This window comes from Eschrichtius robustus, chromosome 6 (genome assembly GCF_028021215.1).
Source record: "Eschrichtius robustus isolate mEscRob2 chromosome 6, mEscRob2.pri, whole genome shotgun sequence".
NCBI classification, from domain to species: Eukaryota; Metazoa; Chordata; class Mammalia; order Artiodactyla; family Eschrichtiidae; genus Eschrichtius; species Eschrichtius robustus.
The window spans coordinates 16,157,779-16,178,931 of record NC_090829.1 but is presented as its reverse complement, the minus strand read 5'-3'; the positions used below and the strand labels follow the sequence as shown (position 1 = coordinate 16,178,931).

At 40.2% G+C, this 21,153-nt stretch overlaps 1 protein-coding gene and 1 pseudogene across 2 annotated transcripts in view; both read left to right on the top strand.

The window, feature by feature from the left end:
* The window catches only part of RYK (receptor like tyrosine kinase), a 101,757-nt gene extending 88,424 nt beyond the window's left edge, over positions 1 to 13,333 (top strand). For both annotated transcript variants that reach the window (XM_068545939.1, XM_068545938.1), the window contains exons 14-15: positions 9,969 to 10,105; positions 11,256 to 13,333. In XM_068545939.1, the coding sequence (XP_068402040.1) occupies positions 9,969 to 10,105; positions 11,256 to 11,367 (249 nt within the window). In that variant the 3' untranslated portion in view covers positions 11,368 to 13,333. The remainder of the gene's footprint in view (positions 1 to 9,968; positions 10,106 to 11,255) is intronic.
* Positions 13,334 to 16,950: 3,617 nt separating this feature from the next.
* On the top strand, positions 16,951 to 18,675 carry LOC137766724 (tropomyosin alpha-3 chain pseudogene; annotated as a pseudogene).
* Positions 18,676 to 21,153: the final 2,478 nt, after the last annotated feature.

The window sequence follows — 21,153 nt, the reverse complement described above, 5'->3', positions numbered from 1 at the left end:
AGTGGTTAAGAATCCGCCTGCCAATGCAGGGGACACGGGTTCAATCCCTGGTCCGGGAAGATCCCACATGCCACGGAGCAACTAAGCCCGTGTGCCACAACTACTGAGCCTGTGCTCTAGGGCCCACGAGCCACAACTACTGAAGCCCGTGCTCTGCAACAAGAGAAGCCACCACAGTGAGAAGCCCGCGCACCGCAATGAAGAGTAGCCCCCACCCACCACAACTAGAGAAAGCCCGCGAGCAGCAACAAAGACCCAGTGCACTCAAAAATAAAAATAAATTAACAACAACAACAAAAAGGAATCTAGAAAATCCTCAAATATTTAGAAACTAAATAATACACATTCAAATAACCCATGTGTCAAGGAAGTAATCAAAAGGGAAATTATATAAAGTACTTAGAATTGAATGAAAGTAAAAACACATTTCAAGATTTGGGGGATGCTGCTCAAGGGCGACATGTATACTATTAAACATCAATATTAGAAAAGAAGAAAAGTCTCAAATTAGTGACCTTAGTTTTCACCTTAAGAAACGAGAACAAGAGCATATTAAATCCCAAGTAAGTAGGTGAAAGGAAATAATAAAGATTAGATGGAAGCCAGTGAAATATGAAACAGAAAAACAGTAGAGAAAAATCAAGTAAAACCAATGCTTAACTCTGAGAATATCATTAATGATGACTCTTTCGCCAGACTAATCAGGAAAAGAAGAAGTTGCAAATTAACGATATAATGAATGAGAGAGATGATATCATTAAAGATTCTCACAGGTATTAACAGTAAGAGAATATTATGAACAACTTTTTCCCAATAAATTTAGACACTTAGGTGAAATGGACAGATTCTTTGGAAGATAAGAATTTTCAAAGCTCACTCAAGAAGTAGATAATCTGAATAGCCATATAAAAATTGAATTTTTTTTTTTTTTTTTTTGGCCTTGCTGCGTGGCTTGTGGGATCTTAGTTCCCCAACCAGGGATTGAACCCACTCCCTCAGCAGTGAAAGTGTGGAGTCCTAACCACTGGACTGCCAGGTAATTCCCCCAAAATTTAATATTTAGTTAAAAACCTGCCCCAAAAGAAAATATTAGGTCTAGATTAAACTCTAGGGCACTGCTGAATGCCTTCAAACATTTAAGGAAGAAATAATAAAAATTCTATACAATTTCAGAAAGTTGAGGAGAGAATACTTTCTAACTCATTCTGTGAAGTCAGCATTACCTTGAAACTGATCTACAGCTCATTATCACTCATGATCACAGATGCAAAAATTAAACAAGTTTAGAACCCATGAATATATTTAAAAATAATATTATGACCACATAGGCTTTATCCCAAGAATACAGGCTTTTTCAATCATTTGAAAAATCAAGCAGTGCATTTACTGTATTACATATTAAAAAAGAAAAACCATATGATCATCTCAGTAGATGCAGAAAAAGTATTAGAAAAAAATCCAAAATTCATTTCTAGTAAAAATTCCTAGCAGTCTGATAAAGGGCATCTACAAAAAACAAAAACAAAACCCTATAGCTATTATCATACTTAATGCTAAAAGGCTGAATTCTTTTTACCTAATAACAGTAACAAGACAAGGGCACCCACTCTCATCAGTATTGTTCTCAAGGTTCTAGCCAGTGCACTAAGGGAAGAAAAGGAAACAAAAGGCAAGAAAATATTGCATAGGAAAAAGTAACTCTTTATTTGTGGGCAACTTGATCGTCTATGAAGAAAATCCAATGTGATATACAAAATAGCTACTAGAACTAATAAATGAGTTTAGAAAGATTACAGGATATAAGATCAATGTAGAAAAGTCAGTTGTATTTCTACATACTAATAAAAATCAGAAAGTTTTTTTAAAACATAAAAGCATCATAAAATATGAAATTCCTAGGAATAAATACGACAAAAATTGTGAAAGACCTATATGATGAACGCTATGAAACACTGTTGAGAGAAATTAAAGCCCTACATAAGTGGAGTGGTGTACCTTGTTTGTTGGCCAGAAAACTCAATATTGAAATGTTAATTCTCTCCAGGTTGACCTATAGATTCAACACATTTCCGAAGAAAATCTTTGCAGGCTTTTAAATTTTTTTTTTTTTTTTTTTTGTAGAAGTTGGCAGATTGATAAAATTGATATGGAAAGGCAAAGAACCATAGCCAAAACAGCTTTGAAAAAAGAAAGTTACGGGTCTGATTTCAAATTACAGTAATCAAGACAGTCGTGGTATTGGCATTAAGGTAGATAGGTAGCTCAGTGGAACAGAATAGAGTATGTAAAATTTGGCCCACATATGTATGGACAACTAATTTGCAACAAAAGTGCAAAGGCAAGTCAATGGAGAAAGGATTCTCTTTTAAACAAATGGTCCTGGAGCAACTGGATATCCAGCTACAAAAAAAGTGAACTTCAATTTATACCTTGCTCCATGTACAAAAATTAACTCAAAATAAATCACAGACCTAAGTGCATGACCTAAAACTATAAACCTTCTAGAAGAGAATAATAGAAGAAAATCTTTGGAGCTTTACCTTAAGCAAAGATTTCTTAGACAAGACACCAACTCAAGATCTGTAAAAGAACAAATTAGACTTTATCAAAATTTGAAGCTTGTACTTTTTGAAATAGTGTTAAGAGAATGAGAAGACAAGTCACACTCAGAGGATATATTTGCAAATCATATATCTGGTAAGGGACATACTTGCAGAATATATAAAGAACTCTAAAAACTCAGTACAGGTATTCCCCACTTTTCAAAAGTTTGCTTTATGCCACTTCGCTTTTACAAAAGACCTATGTTAGTACCTGTTTTCACAAACCAAGAGAAATCCAAAGAGGATTTTTGGTTTTACAAAAAAAAGGTAAAAAGCAAAAATAGCATTCAAGTGTTTGTTTTGGAGCAGCCATTATAGAGGCATCTTGCACCCCAGGCAGTGAGAGTGGCCCCGCCAAGCTCATTCCCCAGACACTACACTCAGCATCTCAGCATCAAGCCACCATGGCTTTGAACTGTGCTTGTGAGCATCTGTGATTTATCTCGATTTATATTGTGCATGTGTTAGTAAGATGTGTTCTAAAGTAATTGCTGCCTCACTTTATGGCATTTCTGTTTACAAAAGGTTTCATAGGAATGCTCTACTTTCAGATAGCAGGGGAAACCTGTAATAAAAAAGCAACCCAGTATAAAAATGGGCAAAATATTTGAACAGACACTTCACCAGTGAAGATATATAAATGGCAAATAAGCACATGAAAATATGATTAACATCATTAGTCATTAGGAAAACGCAAACTAAAACCACAACAAAATACCATTCCTCACCCATTACTATGGCTAAAATTGAAGACCGAAGTCTGTGCAAGGATATGGAAGAACGGTAGCTCTCTTACACTGCTGATGGTAATGTAATATGGTACATACACTTCGGAAAACAGTTTGGCAGTTTCTTTCTTTTTTTTTTTTTAAGTATGAGATATTTTATCCTTAATACATTTTTTAAAATTTATTTATTTTTGGCTGCGTTGGGTCTTAGTTGTGGCACGCAGGATCTTCATTGTGGCCCATGGGCTTCTCTCTAGTTGTGGCACGAGGGCTCTTCGTTGCGGCACGTGGGCGCTGAAGTTGTGGCGTGTGGGCTGTCTAGTTGAGGCCTGTGGGCTCAGCAGTTGGGGCACCTGGGCTTAGTTGCCCCATGGCACGTGGGATCTTAGTTCCCTGACCAGGGATCAAACCTGCATCCTCTGCATTGGAAAGCAGATTCCTAACTACTGGACCACCAGGGACCATTCCCAGTGTGGCAGTTTCTTAAAAAGTTAAACATGTATATACCATATCCAGTCATTTTGCTCCTAGGTAAATGAAAGTATATGTCCTTACCAATACTTGGGCATAGATGTTCATAGCAGCCTTATTTTTAGTAGCTAAACCTGCAAATAATTCAGTGTCCATCAACAGGTAAATGGGTAAACTGCTGTATTCATACAATGGACTGCTGTTCAGCAGTGAAAAGGGATGAACTTTCGATATATCATGGATGAATCTCAGAATCATTATTCTGAGTGAAAGAAGCTAGACAAAATGTACGGTTTTAATAATTCCATTTATGTGAAATTCTAGAAAATGCAAACTAATGTTAGTGGCAGAGAGCAGATTAATGGTTATTTGGAGATAGTGGGGCGGTGGTGGGAGGACTGGGAGGAAAGGATTAGAGCTGTATGAATCTTTTAGAAGTGATGGATATGTTCATTATCTTGATTGTGGCAGTTGTTTCAGAGGTGTATACATGTGTGAGCATATATCAAATCGAACAGTTTATTGTATGTTGGCCATACTACAATAAAAATACATAAAAACTGTCTTCTGTCTTTGCTGTCTGACCACTGCTGCTAACACATCTAAGACTAGTTCCTAAGTTTGCAGGATCTTAAGACCCAGCTAGGACTCTTAAAAATATTGAGTTCCAGGTCTCAGAATTACTAGGATGGGGCTAGGGAATCTGTAATTTTAACAAACACTCCAGGTGATTTTTCTTATTACCCAAGCTTGGAAAGCACTTGTCCCACATTAAGTTAATTCCACTTTGGTCATCTGAACCCATTTCCATATATGAGAAAGGGATGTTAGGTTTCTAGTGTTAACAGAAAGGCCTAGCCATAGAACACTTGATTATGCTTTTACTGTGGTCAGATGACATCATTTAGAATTGGACAAAATTTTTTTCTCATCATATGTAATATATTGAGGTCAGCCTGAAGTAACAGAATGGAAATCTCTGAATAGTCCCAACATTAGTGAACATTACATCAAAGGGTAAAAAAGAATTATTATATACTTTTTTTTTAATAAATTTATTTTTAAATTTTCATTTATTTATTTTTGGCTGCGTTGGGTCTTCGTTGCTGCGCACGGGCTTTCTCTAGTTGCGGCGAGCGGGGGGCTACTCTTCGTTGCAGTGCGCGGGCTTCTCGTTGTGGTGGCTTCTCTTGCTGCAGAGCATGGGCTCTAGGTGCTCAGGCTCAGTAGTTGTGGCTCACGGGCTCTAGAGCGCAGGCCCAGTAGTTGTGGTACACAGGCTTAGCTGCTCTGCAGCATGTGGGATCTTCCCGGACCAGGGATCAAACCCGTGTCCCATGCATTGGCAGGCGGATTCTTAACCACTGCGCCACCAGGGAAGTCCCGAGTATTATATACTTTTTGACAAGTCACATCTGTAAATGTTGTTAGTGAAAAAAAAATTTTGTATTCTATATATTAAGAAGCTGTAAAATAACACAAGTTGGGAGAAGAGAAATAAGATGAATAGAAGAACACTGTTATTCTCTACATGTTCTTTAAATGGATGTAGCAAGAGCCTTTTATAAAAGTTTTATAAAACTCTGGAAAAAACAGGCTGACCTTCTCATTGCCCCCTTTCCAAAGACGTCAAACAAGAGGAAATTATAGAATAAGTCTGTCTAAATTTTAAATGGTTCAGTTATCAGAAGACTTTAGAGAGCAAGTTTTCCACAAATTATCCTTGTGCTATTTGGTCTTGATTTTTTTGTAGAGGGTTGGTGAGCCAACATGTAATTAATCACTTTTTTTGGTTGTTGGCTTGTAAGGAAATGAAACTGCAACTTTCCCTTTGGCTTTATTGTTCTCTTTTTGGTGTTTATTAGTGCTGCAATATGTAACATATGAAACTTAGATGGGTGCTTAGTGATAATGTGGATACAACAATGTGAAAGAAGTATTTTTTTAAAGTCATCTTATATATTTTGTACTGTTATGGTACCTGTGTACACTCCAGGTCTCAGATACCACCAGCATTACTATGAAAGTCTTACAGTCAGAAGTTGTTAGAACATCCCTTGTCAGTGGATGGGGTTACTCATCAAGTGGCAGTATCCACTTCTTACCAATTCTCATTGTTTCTTCCTCCAAAATCTAGTTTGGATTGATTATTCCTTTCCCGAAGCTGCTACCACAATGAGTGAATAAGAACAGACCCATCTCATCTTGTAAATAAGGGGTAGGAACACCCTTCCAACTAGCCTCACTTCTTTGGGCTCTGTTCCATCTGTGTAGTGAACTACCTTCCCTGTGGCAGTTGGACACTATTTTATTTATTTATTTATTTTAAAAAATTTAATTTATTTTATTTATTTTTTGGGTGCTTTATAAATAAATAAAGATTTTATTTATTCTTCATTGCTGCACGTGGGCTTTCTCTAGTTGCGGCCAGCGGGGGCTACTCTTTATTGAGGTGCGTGGGCTTCTCATTGCAGTCGCTTCTCTTGTTTCGGAGCACGGGCTCTAGGCAGGCGGTCTTCAGTAGTTGTGACTCGCGGGCTCTAGAGCGCAGGCTCAGTAGTTGTGGCGCACAGGCTTAGTTGCTCCGCGTCACGTAGGATCTTCCTGGACCAGGGCTCGAACCGGTGTCCCCTGCATCGGCAGGCGGATTCTTAACCACTGCGCCACCAGGGAAGCCCTGGACAGCATTTTAAAAATTAAGCATTACATTGACTAATTACTGTCATTATTAAAAGTTCATATAAAGTTTAAAGACAAACACCTGTATGTCAGCAGGCACCTTCCTTTAACTTTTATGAATTTGAAATCGTTTTTCCATCTTTAAGCAGAATAGAAGATTCCCCTTAAACCAATAGGTTTAGGGAAATTCCAGTAGACTCTGTCTCTGTGAAGATTTTAAAAATATACATCCATCTGCATCTGATTCCTGTCTCTTCCCTCCTCCCAAAGCACAGACCTCAAGGATGGCCACTGTTCTACCTTAATGGTAACAATTAATAAAAAAGATATTAAGTTCCAAAAAGCTAAACTCTTTGGTTTTGGTATTTAGGATAATGCTGGCCTAAAAATGAGTCGAGAAGTGTTCCATCCTCCCCTGTTTTCTGAAAGAGTTTGTGTAGGATTGTACTGTGGTTTGAATTGTGTTATCCCAAAAGATAGGTTGAAGTTCTAACCCCTATACCTCAGAATGTGACCTTCTTTGGAAACAGGGTTATTAGAGATATAATGTTAAGGTGAAGTCATAATTAAGGTAGACCTTAATCCAATATGACTAATATCATTATAAGAAGAGACACTGGCATGCAAGGGGAGAATGTTGTGTGAAAACAGAGGCAGAGATTGAAGTACTACAGCTGCAAACCAAGGAACACCAAGGATTGCTGGCCAAGCACCAGAAGGTAGGATTAGGCAAGGAAGGATTCTCCCCTGTGGGTTTCAGAGTGAGTGTAGCCCTGCCAACACCCTGATTTTGGACTTCTAGCCTCCAGAGCTGTGAGGCAAATTCCATTGTTTAAGTCACCCAGTTTGTGGTACTTTGTTATGGCAGCCCTAGGAAACTAACATTGTATTAGGAAACTAATATCGTATTTTTTTCTTTCAAGTTTGATAGAATTCATCCAGTGAAATTGGATGCAGAGTTTTCTTTGTGGAAAGATTTTAAATTATGAATTCAATTTCTCTAAGAAATATTGGGCTGTATAGATTTTCTATTTATTCTTGTATCTATTTTATTTATTTATTTATTTATTTATTTTTGGCTGTGTTGGGTCTTCGTTTCTGTGCGAGGGCTTTCTCTGGTTGCGGCGACCGGGGGCCACTCTTCATCGCGGTGCGCGGGCCTCTCACTATCGCGGCCTCTCTTGTTGTGGAGCACAGGCTCCAGACGCGCAGGCTCAGTAATTGTGGCTCACGGGCCTAGTTGCTCCGCGGCATGTGGGATTTTCCCAGATCAGGGCTCGAACCCATGTCCCCCGCATTGGCGGGCGGATTCTCAACCACTGCACCACCAGGGAAGCCCTATTCTTGTATCTATTTTAGTAACTTGTATATATCAAGGAATTTGTTCATTTCATCTAAGTTATTGAATTTATTGGCATAAAGTTGAGTTGCTTATAATATTTTTTGATGTCTATAGGATCTGTAATGATGTTTCCTCTTTTCTTCCTCATATTGGTTATTTGTGTCTTTTTATTTTCTTTCATCAGTCTGGCTTAGGGTTTCTCAACCGGGGGCAGTTTTGCACCCTCCCTTCCGGGAGTGTGGGGCATTTGGCAATATCTGGCGACATTTTCAGTTATTACAACTTGGGGCATCCAGTGGGTGGAGGCCAGGGCTGCTGCTGAACTAAACATCCTGCCATGCACAAGACAGCCTCTCACAACAGAGACTCACCCAGTCCACAGTGTCACTAGTGCTGAAGTTGAGAAACCTGTTCTAGGGCTTACAGTGTACACCTTCTACTTTCGAATATTATGCCACTTCATGTTTAATATAAGCAGCTTACAATACAGTATTTCCACTCATCCCCTTCCATCCTTTATGCTATTATGGACATACATTTTACTTCCATTTATATTATAAACCCCACAGTGCATGGGGTTTTTGCTTTAAACAGTCTATTAAGGAAATTTTTAAATGAGGAAAAAATACCTAGTCGTTGTTCGTATATTTTTAGCACTCTTCATTTTTGGTGTAGATCCAGATTTCCATTGGTGTTTTTCCTTTCCACATGAAGAACTCCTCTAACGTGTCTTGGAGTGTAGGTCTGCCAGTGACATATTCTCTCAGCTTTTGTTTGAAAAACTGTATTTTGTCTTCATTTTTCAAGTACATTTTGGCTTAGTATAGAATTCTTCATTGACAGTTTTAAAAAATATTCTAAGATGTCATTCCATTGTTTCCTTGTTTGCCTAGATTATAAGAAATAAAACTATTGTTCACAAATATAAGGCTTTAAAAAATCTGTATACTTTAGATAGTATTTCATTATTATTGAACAAAATAACTTAGAATTTGATGCAGTGTGCTTAGATTTTATTAAACAGACCTGTTCTTGTGTTTTTTTTCCTTTCCTTTTTTCCCCCTTCACTTATAAAAAGTGTTTTTGGGGGCAAGTTATTTCTCTGTTTCCTCATCTGTAAAATTGGGCTACCAGTGATTCTCATAGGTTCATTGTGAAAGTTAAATGAGAAAAAAAATGAAAAATGAAAAAAAAAAGTTTAGAACTTGAAGGTATTCATAAACGTGATAGCATGGTACACAGGTATCTTCCTCCTCACCCACCTTCAGCTCTCCTGACCTCAAGGCCCACGCATGGCAGCAGATCAGTGGGAGCCCCCAGTCTGAGTCCTGCCCTGCCTCATGGCAGCAGCTTTGTGGAGACATATTCCTGCCGTCCACACACTGCCCAGAAGCCACAGGCAAACTGAGGAGCCCTGGCTGGACCATGACTGAGCACTGTTGCCACTGCTTATGATTTCTGCTCTTACCAATAGTTTACATGTTGATTTTAAATAAATCTGATATTTTACCCAAGCAAGGTTGGAAGGTATTCTTTCAGTATACTTTCATCTGTTAATTTAAATTATCTGAATATAGTAAAAATCCATGACATTATATTTTACGTGATTTGCATTTTCCACTTCTCAACTATGCAGACTAGCTATGGTATTTAAAGGAACACATTTACATATTAGGAAAATTTTAGACATAATTAACAGTTTTGGGTGGTGGGGCTTGTAATCAACAGTAAAAATAATTCTTTCCAACGGCTCTAATTACCTTAGAATATACAATAATGATATTCACATTAAAAGATGCATTCATTAAAATGTTCCTTTCTGTCCAAGAGAATCTAGCTGGGTATGGTAGACTTCTTTTTATAAATAACATTTTGCTTTCATTAAGAGTTGATTGATCTGCTGGGACTTCCCTGGTGGTCCAGTGGTTAGGACTCCACGTTTCCAATGCAGGGGATGCGGGTTCGATCCCTGGTCGGGGAACTAAGATCCCACATGCCATGCCTAAGAATCCCACATGCCACAAAAAAAAAAGAAAAAAAAAATTGATCAATCTGCATTTTTGGTCCCTACCTGGCCACATGGGCAGCAGCACTCTGACAGCTGTTTTAAATATCCCCTCACGATGTTGCCGTTCTTCTTCTCAGTGGGCCTTTGGAGTGACGCTGTGGGAGCTCATGACTCTGGGCCAAACACCCTATGTGGACATCGACCCGTTTGAGATGGCCGCGTACCTGAAAGACGGTTACCGAATAGCCCAGCCGATCAACTGTCCTGATGAACTGTAAGTTTTTTCTGAGCTTGAAGACATGGATTTCATTCCATTTACAACGTTTGGATAAAAGAAAAAGAACAGGTGTCCATACTCGTACAGAGACTTCCCTTTTGAGAATAATGCCTCTTTGGACTTGAATTACACTCCTGTAGAGAAACTACAAAGTCAGCCAGACTCATTCATTCTTTTTAATGCATTTGACATTAGGACTTTTTGCATCTCATATTTGTAGTGATTAATCTAATCCAAGAGACTTATGTACATAGTGAGAAAACACTGAACACTGTCGGTTTTCCTGTGTAGAGTGAGGACCTACACAGCCTTAAGGACATCCTTAGTTATAAAGAGCCTTTCTCATTGCTGTTGTGCCTTGCCAGCTGGTGTGAACTGATACACGTATAAGGAAGATGTTCTGGTCTGGTGAGTGGGATAGTTCCTGTTTCCTGCTTTTATCACATAGTTAGTCTTCCCATATAATGGGATCAGAGTGGGCAGGAGGCTGTTCAGGGGTGATTGAGTCTCAGTTCCAGAATCCCCTGAAGGTTTTTATACTGTGGCAAGGTGGCAGCTTTTGCACAGATTTTACTGTAGATCCAGGATTCTTACAGTTTAGTTAAAGGTTCCTCTTCTTCCAAGTTCTTTCTTTCAGAACTTAAATACAGTTGACCCTTGAACAATGCGGGTTTGAACTATGTGGGTCCACTTACGTGTGGATTTTTTTCAGTGGTAAATACTACAGTACTACATAGTCCATGGCTGGTTGAATATGCGGATGAGGGGGAACTGGGTGTACGGAGGGCTAACTATAAGCTATGCGCAGATTTTTATGCAGAGAGTTGGCGCCCCTCACCCCTGTGTTGTTTAAGAGTCAACTGAACAGGATAACACAGGTTATTATTTTGACTGTGTTTTAGGTAGTTATATACAATCTCTATTTGCTGATATATTTTGACATGTTTCAGAATTGAAATCCACAAATATCATCCAGATAACTCATTTTAGCTCTGCCAACAGATAGTAATATTGATTGATTTTTTTTAATATATCGTCCTCTCCACACCCACATTTAGGTAGACAACATAACTGGTATCATATTGACCAAAAGGTTAGGAGTACTATATCATCACTAGCCAAATTTTCTGGTCTTGTCACTCTGCAGATTTGCTGTGATGGCTTGTTGCTGGGCTTTAGATCCGGAAGAGAGGCCCAAGTTCCAGCAGCTGGTCCAGTGTCTCACAGAGTTCCATGCAGCCCTGGGGGCCTATGTCTGACTCCTCTCACAGTCCCCCAGCGTCAGGAGGAAGGAGCCTGCCAGGGCTCACTTGCAGCCAGTCACGGATGCCGCATACGCCACGCAGCGCCGCAGAAGCACATTTGTCTTCCAGAACACTGTGCCTTAGGAATGCTTTAGAATCGGAACTATCTAAGGCAGACTTAATGATGTCAAATATTTTCTAGATATCACTTTCATTAGGTTGAACTGAAAATGTTTTTGTAAATTTTTTGGCCAAAAATTTTTTTACACATAGTTAACTTTGGACTAGGGGTACGTTCTTACAAAATAAATAAACAGTTTTTAAAATTGTTTAAACACAGATATTTGGAATAGCTACCTTAGTGCAACTGCTTTTTTTTTTTTTTACTTCATCAAGGTAATGTAGGTGATTCACCTTTAAAGTTTTTTTTGTTTGTTTTAATATTTATCACTAGTCTTGGGAATGGTTTGTCTTCAAGAGGCAGTACTTTTTCTTAGGAAAAGAAAAACAGAAAAAGACGTCGGTTTGCCTTGTACAGGAAAAGGCAATATTGGAGGAAGAAAACTTAAAGAAAAGCTAGAGGGGAAAAAAGAGAAAAATACTCATTAGAAACAGAAACTGCCCTTCCATGGAGAATCGTTTTTTATTTTTTTAATGAAAAGGAGTTCTCTTTTCTTATTTTGGGGGAAGTAGGAGCTGAGTTCATTGAAACATCTTAATTTTGGCAGAACCTAGCATTTCTGTGAGCCAGAAGTGGGTTTGGGGCAGGTCAATGGTAAACAGTGGCGATCTTACTTATTTTTACTCTCTGGAAAAGGAGATAACACAATTCCAGAAAGTGAAATCTTGTTTCTAAGGTTAGGAATTCCTTTTATTGCACCTAGAATAGTGCCATGCACAGAATGGGTGCTTGAATTGTTTTGAGTAAAAAAATGTAAACAGGTAGATTTTGTACCTATCTTCAAGGCTGGCTTAACTATAAAATGGTTTTTTAAAAACACCTGAGAAATCAAAGGATTTGTTTTATATTATGACAGTATTGAAAATATTGTTCATAATGAATGATTGGTTGTATCTGGTAGGTCTTTGAACACACAACAGCTAGATAGCCCTGTTTCATTTCATGGGTGTCTCACTCAGACTCCCAAGCCCTAACACAAGTGCAGCTGACTCTGCTCAGCCTCCAGGTTCTAATAAAAAGTTGAGATTATTATTACAAGGAAGTATTACAGCACTGAAACTTTTCTCCAGAGCCGTTAAATTCAGGGTACGTATGTATTTCTACTTGGCTAGAGTTGGCCTAAGACATAGTTGAATGGACCTCTTAAATAGCTAGGCGTGCATATGCCTGCCTCTGCTCCCATTCTCACAGGTACATAGGAGAGAATGCGTAGCAGTTGGAGGCTTTTGCTGTTCTTACAGGAGCTTTATGAATCAGCAGCACATCTGGGAAAATAGCTCACATGGTACGTGCTCTGTCACAAGCAGGCCAAGAGCATGATCTTTCTGTATGCCATTTATTAACACTAGTTCTTTGGTTTTATGAAATACTCAGCCCCCTAAGGGGCCAGCTTTTTCAAAGCTCTTTGAACTTTGTAAGTTACAGAAGTTTTGGTTGACAACCTGCAATCTTAGAAGGCATTCAGTCAAATATTTATTCATAGCGTTTATTGTGTATTATTATGCACATGAAGTGAGTGGTTCCGCTCTAGCATCCCTTCCAACATTCAGTGCATTTTTTTATGTGTTCAGGTTAGTGCATTGTTTATATATCACAGTTCTGTGCACAAGATCGGTTCAAAGAAAAAAGTGCTGTCATTGACTTCTGTCCCAAATTAGCATGTAGTAAGAGGTGCTCTCAGTTTGCTTGGATGTGTGGTGCCTTTAACCATATCTCTGTTTGTAAGCTGTTTTATTTTATGTATGTATATTTGTTTTAGAGGTGGTTTAAGACTTTAAATAGATTTTTCTTGAGGAACTACTTGGAGTCACTGACTTCAGTGAAAAGAGCAGTTACGAGATTTCCATGGCTGGTCTTGTTCCAGTGGTTTGTGAATATTACTGAATAGATTTTGTAGAAAATGTAATTTTTATAGGAAAGAAGCAAATTAGCAAAGCACTGATGTGGTATGCTGGTGACCAAGAGCTCTATTATATTCTCTCCTTTCTCGTAACACCCCCATTATAAGAAAATTTTATTTATAGAAGTAAGGAGGATTGGGTTATTCATTCATTATGTATTTATTGAGCACCCACTGTATATCTGGCCTTCAAGGTATGCAGGGAACAAGACATGATGTTCCTCCCTTTCTAGGTCTCACATTCTGGTTAGAAGAAGCAGATAATGAACATAAGTAAGATTTTGGGAAGTGCTATAAAAAAAAATACAGAGTGGTATCATAGAGAATAACTTTACATGTCTTTAGTCAACCTTCTCTGAGCAGGTGGCATTTGAGCTGAGATCTGAGTAACAAAAAGCCACCTATGAGAAGATCCAGGCAGAAGGGACATAACTGCAGAAGCATTAAAGCAGGAATGAGCTGGCCTCCAGTGTCAGCCCTTCCTGTTCACCTCCAGCTGCTGCCACTGGAGGAAGAGAACAGAGGCCAGTGTGGCTAGAATGTAGTTAGGGAAGAGGTCTGGGAGATGCAGGAACAGACATTGGAGCAGGTCTGGGGGTGGTTGTAAGCCATGGGACACATTTATATTCTAAGTACAGTGGGATTTCATTCAAGGAGTTTTTAAAATTTTTTAAATTTTACTTTATTTTTTAACATCTTTATTGGAGTATAATTGCTTTGCAATGGTGTGTCAGTTTCTGCTTTATAACAAAGTGAATCAGCTATACATATACATATATCCCCATATCCCCTCCCTCTTGCATCTCCCTCCCACCCTCCCTATCCCACCCCTCTAGGTGGACACAAAGCACCGAGCTGATCTCCCTGTGCTATGCGGCTGTCAAGGAGTTTTTAAATAAGGGAGTGACGTGATCTGATTTGCAATTTACAGAAGACTATGACAACATTTTTGTGAAGATCAGACTGTAGAGAGGCAAGGGTGGAGGCAATGAGACTATAAGAAACTGTTGCATAGTTTAGGAGAGAAAAGATAGTGGTTTTGGACTAATTTGAGTAGTGCAGGAGATTGGGAGGGGCAGATTGGATCTGGATCCATTGGATGCTGGAGGGTGGGGTGGAGAAGGAAAGAGAGTGATCAGGAATAACTAGTTGCTTTGGAGCTTGAACACATAGTCTGGCTGCATGGCCAAACTATATACTGAGATGGAAAAAAAAAAAAAACTCTAGGAGGAACAGGATTTTGCTTTGGCAGGGGGAATCAGTAATTTGTTGTAAGCCATGTTCGAGATGCCAGTTGGTCATCTAAGTGGAGATTTTGCGTGGATAGACGAGAACCTGCAGCTCAGGGAGGAGGTCTCATTGAACATATAAATGTAGGAGTGTAACATACAGACCGTATTTAAAGCCATGATATTGGATGAATTTGCTTCGGGAGCCAGTGTAGATGGAGAGGAGGTCTTGGGACAGGGTCCTGGTAACTCCAACTTTTAATGATCTAGTGAAGGAAGAAGAAATAACAGAAAAAGAGAAGAAACCACTACATTTGGAAACAGCAACAACAAAAAAACAGGAAAAAAGGAAAAGTATTTCAAAGTGGAAGAAGAGGCCTGTGTGGGATTTGGCATTATGCAATTACTGACAGAAGCAGTAGGGATTGGAGCAAGTGGAAGTGTAAATACTAGGTGAGACAGTGGAGACCCTACTTGAAAGTTTTGCTGTGAAGGGAAATGGAACAGAACTAGAGGAGGTCAAAGAAGTATTGGGGTGGGGGGTTGCGGGGGCAGGCACGGGGCATGTTTGTTTTCCAGGAAATGTTTCACTGGTGATGGGAATGAGCGAGCAGAGGGAGAAAAATCCCTTAGGGTGTGGAATACTCTTCGTTCTTGTCATTTGATCTGCAAGCATGAAAGCCTCTCCACTCTAGCCACCAGCCTCTTGTTGTGGTAAAGGTTATGTTTTTATTGGGGGAAAATGCGAGGGTGAAGGGAAGTGGTGCACAGAACTTTAAACATTTCCATTATATGAAAACCTGCCTTTGTTGAGGTTGCTTCCTTAGGACCTGAGACCTGCCATGGTCTTGCTCACCATCATCATCTTTTGGCCTTTTGCGCTGAAACTGCTGGACTGGCCTTGGTCTATATCCCACCCAGCCAGCCTCTGCCAGAGTAATGCTTCCTAAAACTGAGCTGTCTCTGCTCAGAACCGTTCAGCCCCTTCCCAGAGCCTTCGGAGTGGAGTTCAGAGCACCTAGGTGTACACAGGCTCCACTCATCTCTGCTGTGTCCCCTCCTGCTTCACCAGCTTACCACTTTCCTGCCTGAGCGTGGTGCTGTTTCATGTGTCCTTCCCTTTGCCTGTGCCACACTCTACTCCAGACTGCCCAGTGCCCAAGAGACTCCCCTGACACCTCACCCCGCTCCTCCAGGCTCTGCCATAGTTGCTTTTCAGCCTTGTTCCCTGGGTTTACATTCTGACAAAGCTAAGCTGGGGGCTTATTTTTACCACTTGGCTGTTTATATTTCTTGAGGATAGGAACTAGTGTTTCACTCAGGTCTGAATCTCCACTGCTTACTTAGTGCTTGACACATGGTAGGGTTGAATATTTAGTGAATTGGTAAGTAAAAACATCTAAATTTGCACAGGAGAGCAGTTAGGCTTTAAAAGGTAACTCTGTAAAACATCTCATTTAAAATACTGTGTTCTATTATAATGTGATATTTATATTCAAATTTAAAGGGTTTAAGTTTTATGCAATATAAACCAATAAAGCATGAAATAAAAAGAGACAGATTGGTAGGGAAGACCATATCCCACCCCAGTGCTGGCTTAAGCACCCCCCAGCCCCACCCCCAGCCACCTTTTCATTGATACTTCATTTTCCCTTCTTTTTCTTTGGTCACAGAAACAATTAGCCTGATTGCAAATTCTGTTTCATACTTCTATAAGGTCAACTTTATTTGGAGTTGTACATGAAATAATCATCTCAAATGAAGTAATTCATTGACTTGAGTGGAAGATTCTTTTCCAGGTGTTACTCTCCCATGCCCTTCACCCCCACGCATACAATAAAAAGGAGGTGATATAGTTTATGGGGCTAGAAAAGAAAAAGGTAAACAGTCGCTTGTTAATAATTTTTGTTTCTACGTTCATTTTTGCCCTTAATAGTTCAGAATAACATTGAACTTAATCCTCTGGGACACATGAACATCATGCATAAGTGTACTGAGAACATACACTTTATATATAATAGACTGAAACTCTGGGCCTTTGTTTTCTCTCTCAGAGTGCTGTTCTTTAAGGATTAAGGCTGACCAGGCCTAAAGGGTTTAATGGGAGATGTCTTCTAACCCTTCAAAGAACAGATGTTAGAAACGTATTTTTTTTAAAAAATTGGGAATCAATTATAGTTGAAATGATTCCACTTTGAGCAAATAATAATATGCCATTTGCGGAGAAGCGACCGAGCTCCGGGCAGAGGAGGCAGGAACCGGAAGGCGAGCAAGGGCCGGGCGGCACCATGGCCGGGGTCACCACCACCGAGGCAGTGAAGCGCGAGACCCCGGTTCTGCCGCTGCAGGCCGGTGACGCGGAGGAGAGGGCCGAGCGCCTCCTGCGGCAGTGGAGGAGAAAGGCGGCCCAGGAACAGGCTGAGGCGGCCTCCTTGAACCATAGGGTCCAGCTGGTTGAAGAGCTAGACAGCGCTCAAGAACGCCTGGCCACTGCCCTGAAAACGCTGGAGGAAGCCGAGAAAGCTGCTGATGACAGCGAGAGAGCCATGAAGGTTACTGAAAACCGAGCCTTGGAAGAGGAAGAAAAAATGGAGCTCCAGGAAATCCAACTCAAAGAAGCTAAGCACATTGCAGAAGAGCAGATAGGAAGTATGAAGAGGTGGCTCTTAGGTTGGTGACTATTGAGGGAGACTTGGAACGCACAGAGGAGTGAGCTGAGCTGGCAGAGTCCCATTGCTGAGAGATGGATGAGCAGGTCAGACTGACGGACCAGAACCGGAAGTGTCTGAGTGCTGCTGAAGAAAAGTACTCTCAAAAAGAAGACATGAGGAAGAGAGAAAGATTCTTACTGATAAACTCAAGGAGACAGAGACCCGTGCTGAGTTTGCTGAGAGATTGGTAGCCAAGCTGGAAAAGACAATTGGTGATTTGGAAGATGAACTGATATGCACCAAAGAGGAGCACCTCTGTACACAAAGGATGCTGGACCAGACTCTGCCTGACCTGGATGAGATGCAGAGCACCCTGGTCCCGCCCTGCGCTGTTCCTCCCTCTGACCCCGACTCTGCTGAGGCCACCCTGCCCGAAGCTGACCTTTAAGCTGAGGGCTGATCTTTAATTGGGAGGCTGCTTTCTCCTTTCGCCACCTCTCCCACCCCCACCCCTGGGTCCTTTTCGCCAAACTGTCTCTGCCTCTCCCCAGAGATCCCATTTGGACCAGAGGCTGAGCACCTTTGGGAACAACGTTTAAGGGAATGTGAGCACAATGCCAGGTGTCTTTAAAAGCATGCTGTGATGGACACATTTTGTAATTACCTTTTCTGTTGCTGTTGATGTAGCAGCCATTTGTAAAACGTTCCAGATAATTCCATAGTTCTGAAGCAGCAGTCTAATCCCTTTCTCACTTTTGGAAGGTAACTTTTCAGCTTAATGCATATTGCCCTTTCCATAGAGGAGGGAAAAAGGTATGGGCCTGCCTTCCTGAGAGCCAGACAGCCCAGAGAAGGACTCCATTTTGGGAAACCTCATTGCTGTACAAAAAGTCCCCGCCAAACCAGAAAGGTGATTCCAGAAGGAGTTAGCCAAAAAAACAAAGACAAAAAAAAAACACTGTTCAGGTTTTCAGCTTTACAGTATTTGGGGGCAACTTTATTTTTTTTTCCGTCAGAAGTGACCAAACGAAATTAAGATGGTGAGACCTCTGGGACCAAATCCTTGTCCCAGCTCTACCCGTTTCCCAGCCGCCCACAGAATGGATCATGTGCCCCTTATTTTGAGGCAACCACTTATTTGCTCTCCCGCCTCCTTGAAAGAAAGAATAGAAAATTATGTTTTACCACTGATTTAGCCATATGAAACTCATCACCCTTTTCTTGGTCTGAAGCTGCTGTCTCTAAAAGTGCCATCTCATTGTACATTGTATCAGTTAGTGCTGGAGAAATCTTGAATAGCTTATGTACAAAATTGTTTTTAAATTTTATATTATTTTGAAACTTTGCTTCTTTGGGGTTGGGGCACACTCGTCACCCCATCTGGCTATAAGAGCTCTCTACAGTCTGGGCTGGCAGTGTGCTGATCTTTTAAAGTTTCTTTCCCTACCCAATCCCCCCTTTTTGGTGAGGTTTCGGTGAGGTCAGTTAGGTGTGCATCCTACAGCAAAACTGGCTTAAAATGTACTCTCCTTTGGTGTCCTCTCTTTGGGGGCCGACTGGGAGAAAGAAAAAGCAATAGTGTAACTGTTTTGGTACTGAACATTGATAAATGTCTTTTTGAAATAAAGAACCAGGCCCTCCAAAAATAATAATAATAATAATAATAATATGCCATTTGCTCGTATTTCGTTCATCAGTATTTTAAAACTAAAGCATTTTTTAGTGATTTGTTATTAGAGAGGGGTAAGCACTCCCTTGGGGGTATACAAAAATTGGGAAAAACATGTATAGTTTGAAAGTAAAATAACTATTTACCCTTTAAAAAAAAAAATTAACGCCGACTCCATGGCGTCTGGATGTTACATTTGGAATCAACTTTTTTGTGTCTTTCTGAGTCTACTTTTTTTTCCTTTTCCTTCTTGGCTCTAAGAATCAGCCCAGGCTGATGTTAGATAGGCGTGCATCATTAGGGATAGCCTTTGGCTGCAAGTGATAGAAATACAACTATAATCACTTAATGAAGTACAGGTTTATTTCTCTCCCATAACAATTCCAGAGAGAGACAAACCAGGGCTCGTGCAGTGATCCCAGGATATCATCCATTACCCGCTACCTCCATTTTTGCTGCTCTGTCATCTTTAACATGTTTTTGTTCTGAGGGAACCCCCAGGGCCTAGACTTTTAGTAGGCAGGAAGATGAGAAAAAGATGAAAGGCAAAAGGCATGAGTTACTTGAGTCTTTTTTTTGAGGAGACAACTTTCCCATAGTATACTTCCACCAGCACCTTACTGGACAGAACTGTAGCACATGGGCACCCCTAGCAGTCCAGCATCTTGGGAAATCGGTTTTGTGGGATTTTTTTCAACAGCTTTACTGAGATTTAATTCACGTGTCAACCATTTAAAGTGTACAACTCTGATTTTCAGTATATTCATAGAGTTGTGCAGTCTTCACCACAATTGAATTCATTTTTACCAACACAAAAAGAAAGCAACCCCATGCCCGTTAGCAGTCACTCCTAGTTCCATCCCCACCCCTGCCCTCGGCAACCACAAATCCATTTTCTGTCTCTCTAGATTTGCCTGTCCTAGACCTTTCATGTAAATGGTATCATACAATATGTGACTTTTTATGTCTAGCTGCTTTCACTTAGCGTAACATTTTTGAGGTTCATTCATATTGTAGCATGTATCAGGGTTTCATTCCTTTTTATTGCCAAATTTTCCATTGTAATGTGTGTGTGTATATATATATATATATATATATACTATTCATCAGTTTATGCACATTTGAGGAAACTTTTTAGTTGAGCACATTCTTACCTTGAACAAAACTTGGCTTCCGTTGGTAGGAAAGTAGGGATGGCTGTTGGTGGGCAACTAGCAGTGTCTGCCACTGTGCAGAAATGGGGTAAGGGGCTGGTATCTGGCCTCCTTTAGCAGTATATCACTGCTTCAGAGTATTGTCAGTATGAGAGGAAGTGCAGTGGTTATGAAGTCTTTGCCAATGTAGCGAGTGCCCAGTCAGCTTGTTTTCAGGTTGGTAAGTACTGCCATTATTTGAGGAGAAAGCCTGGTAGGGATTACTAGGGAACATTTTAGCCTCTATGTCCAGAAAACCCTACTATTCCATCGTGATTGCTGTTACTTTGGCCTCGGCCCTACTATTTTCCACGAGTCCATAATTCTGCCACCACTTTATAGATTTGGCCTTGCAGGGATACTTTTGTTCTCCTCAGTGTTTGGCCTGCAGTATCTCCCACCAGGTGCCTTTCCTCTAGCTTCATGGTCTGACTACCTAGGGCCTTTGGAAGTAAGCTAGAGATTAGCTATCTGTCTCCATAAAAATTCTTATTAAAAGATCTTAAACATTTGTTTATTCATTTAATGAAATATCACATGAATTTATTGGACTATATTTTATATGACTTTTTAAAGACTATTTGCATTCATATAATAAGGTTTGTTAATTTTGAATTGGAAGTATTTGGTGATAGCATTACTTACTATATATCTAAAGAACACCTTAGATGTTGTCTACATAACTCAGAGAACAGGACATTCTGGACACTCTGGTAGACTTGAGGAGGAATTGGTCATAGGCCCTGGCCCCAGAAAAGTACTAGAGTTCATATTTCTGAATAAAGTTCCTCTAACTCTGACTTGCTCAGGCCAGAATGGGTTTGACTTGACCGTAATCTCTTCGTCAGGAAGTGCAATGTCTTGATAAACTTGTGTTTAAATTTTGTGTTGGGATCTCTAGGCAGCGTCCCTCTGGCCTTTGCTCTTCTTTTCCCCTTAGAAAGACCCACAGGTGACCTGACTGAAAGGAGGGCAGCT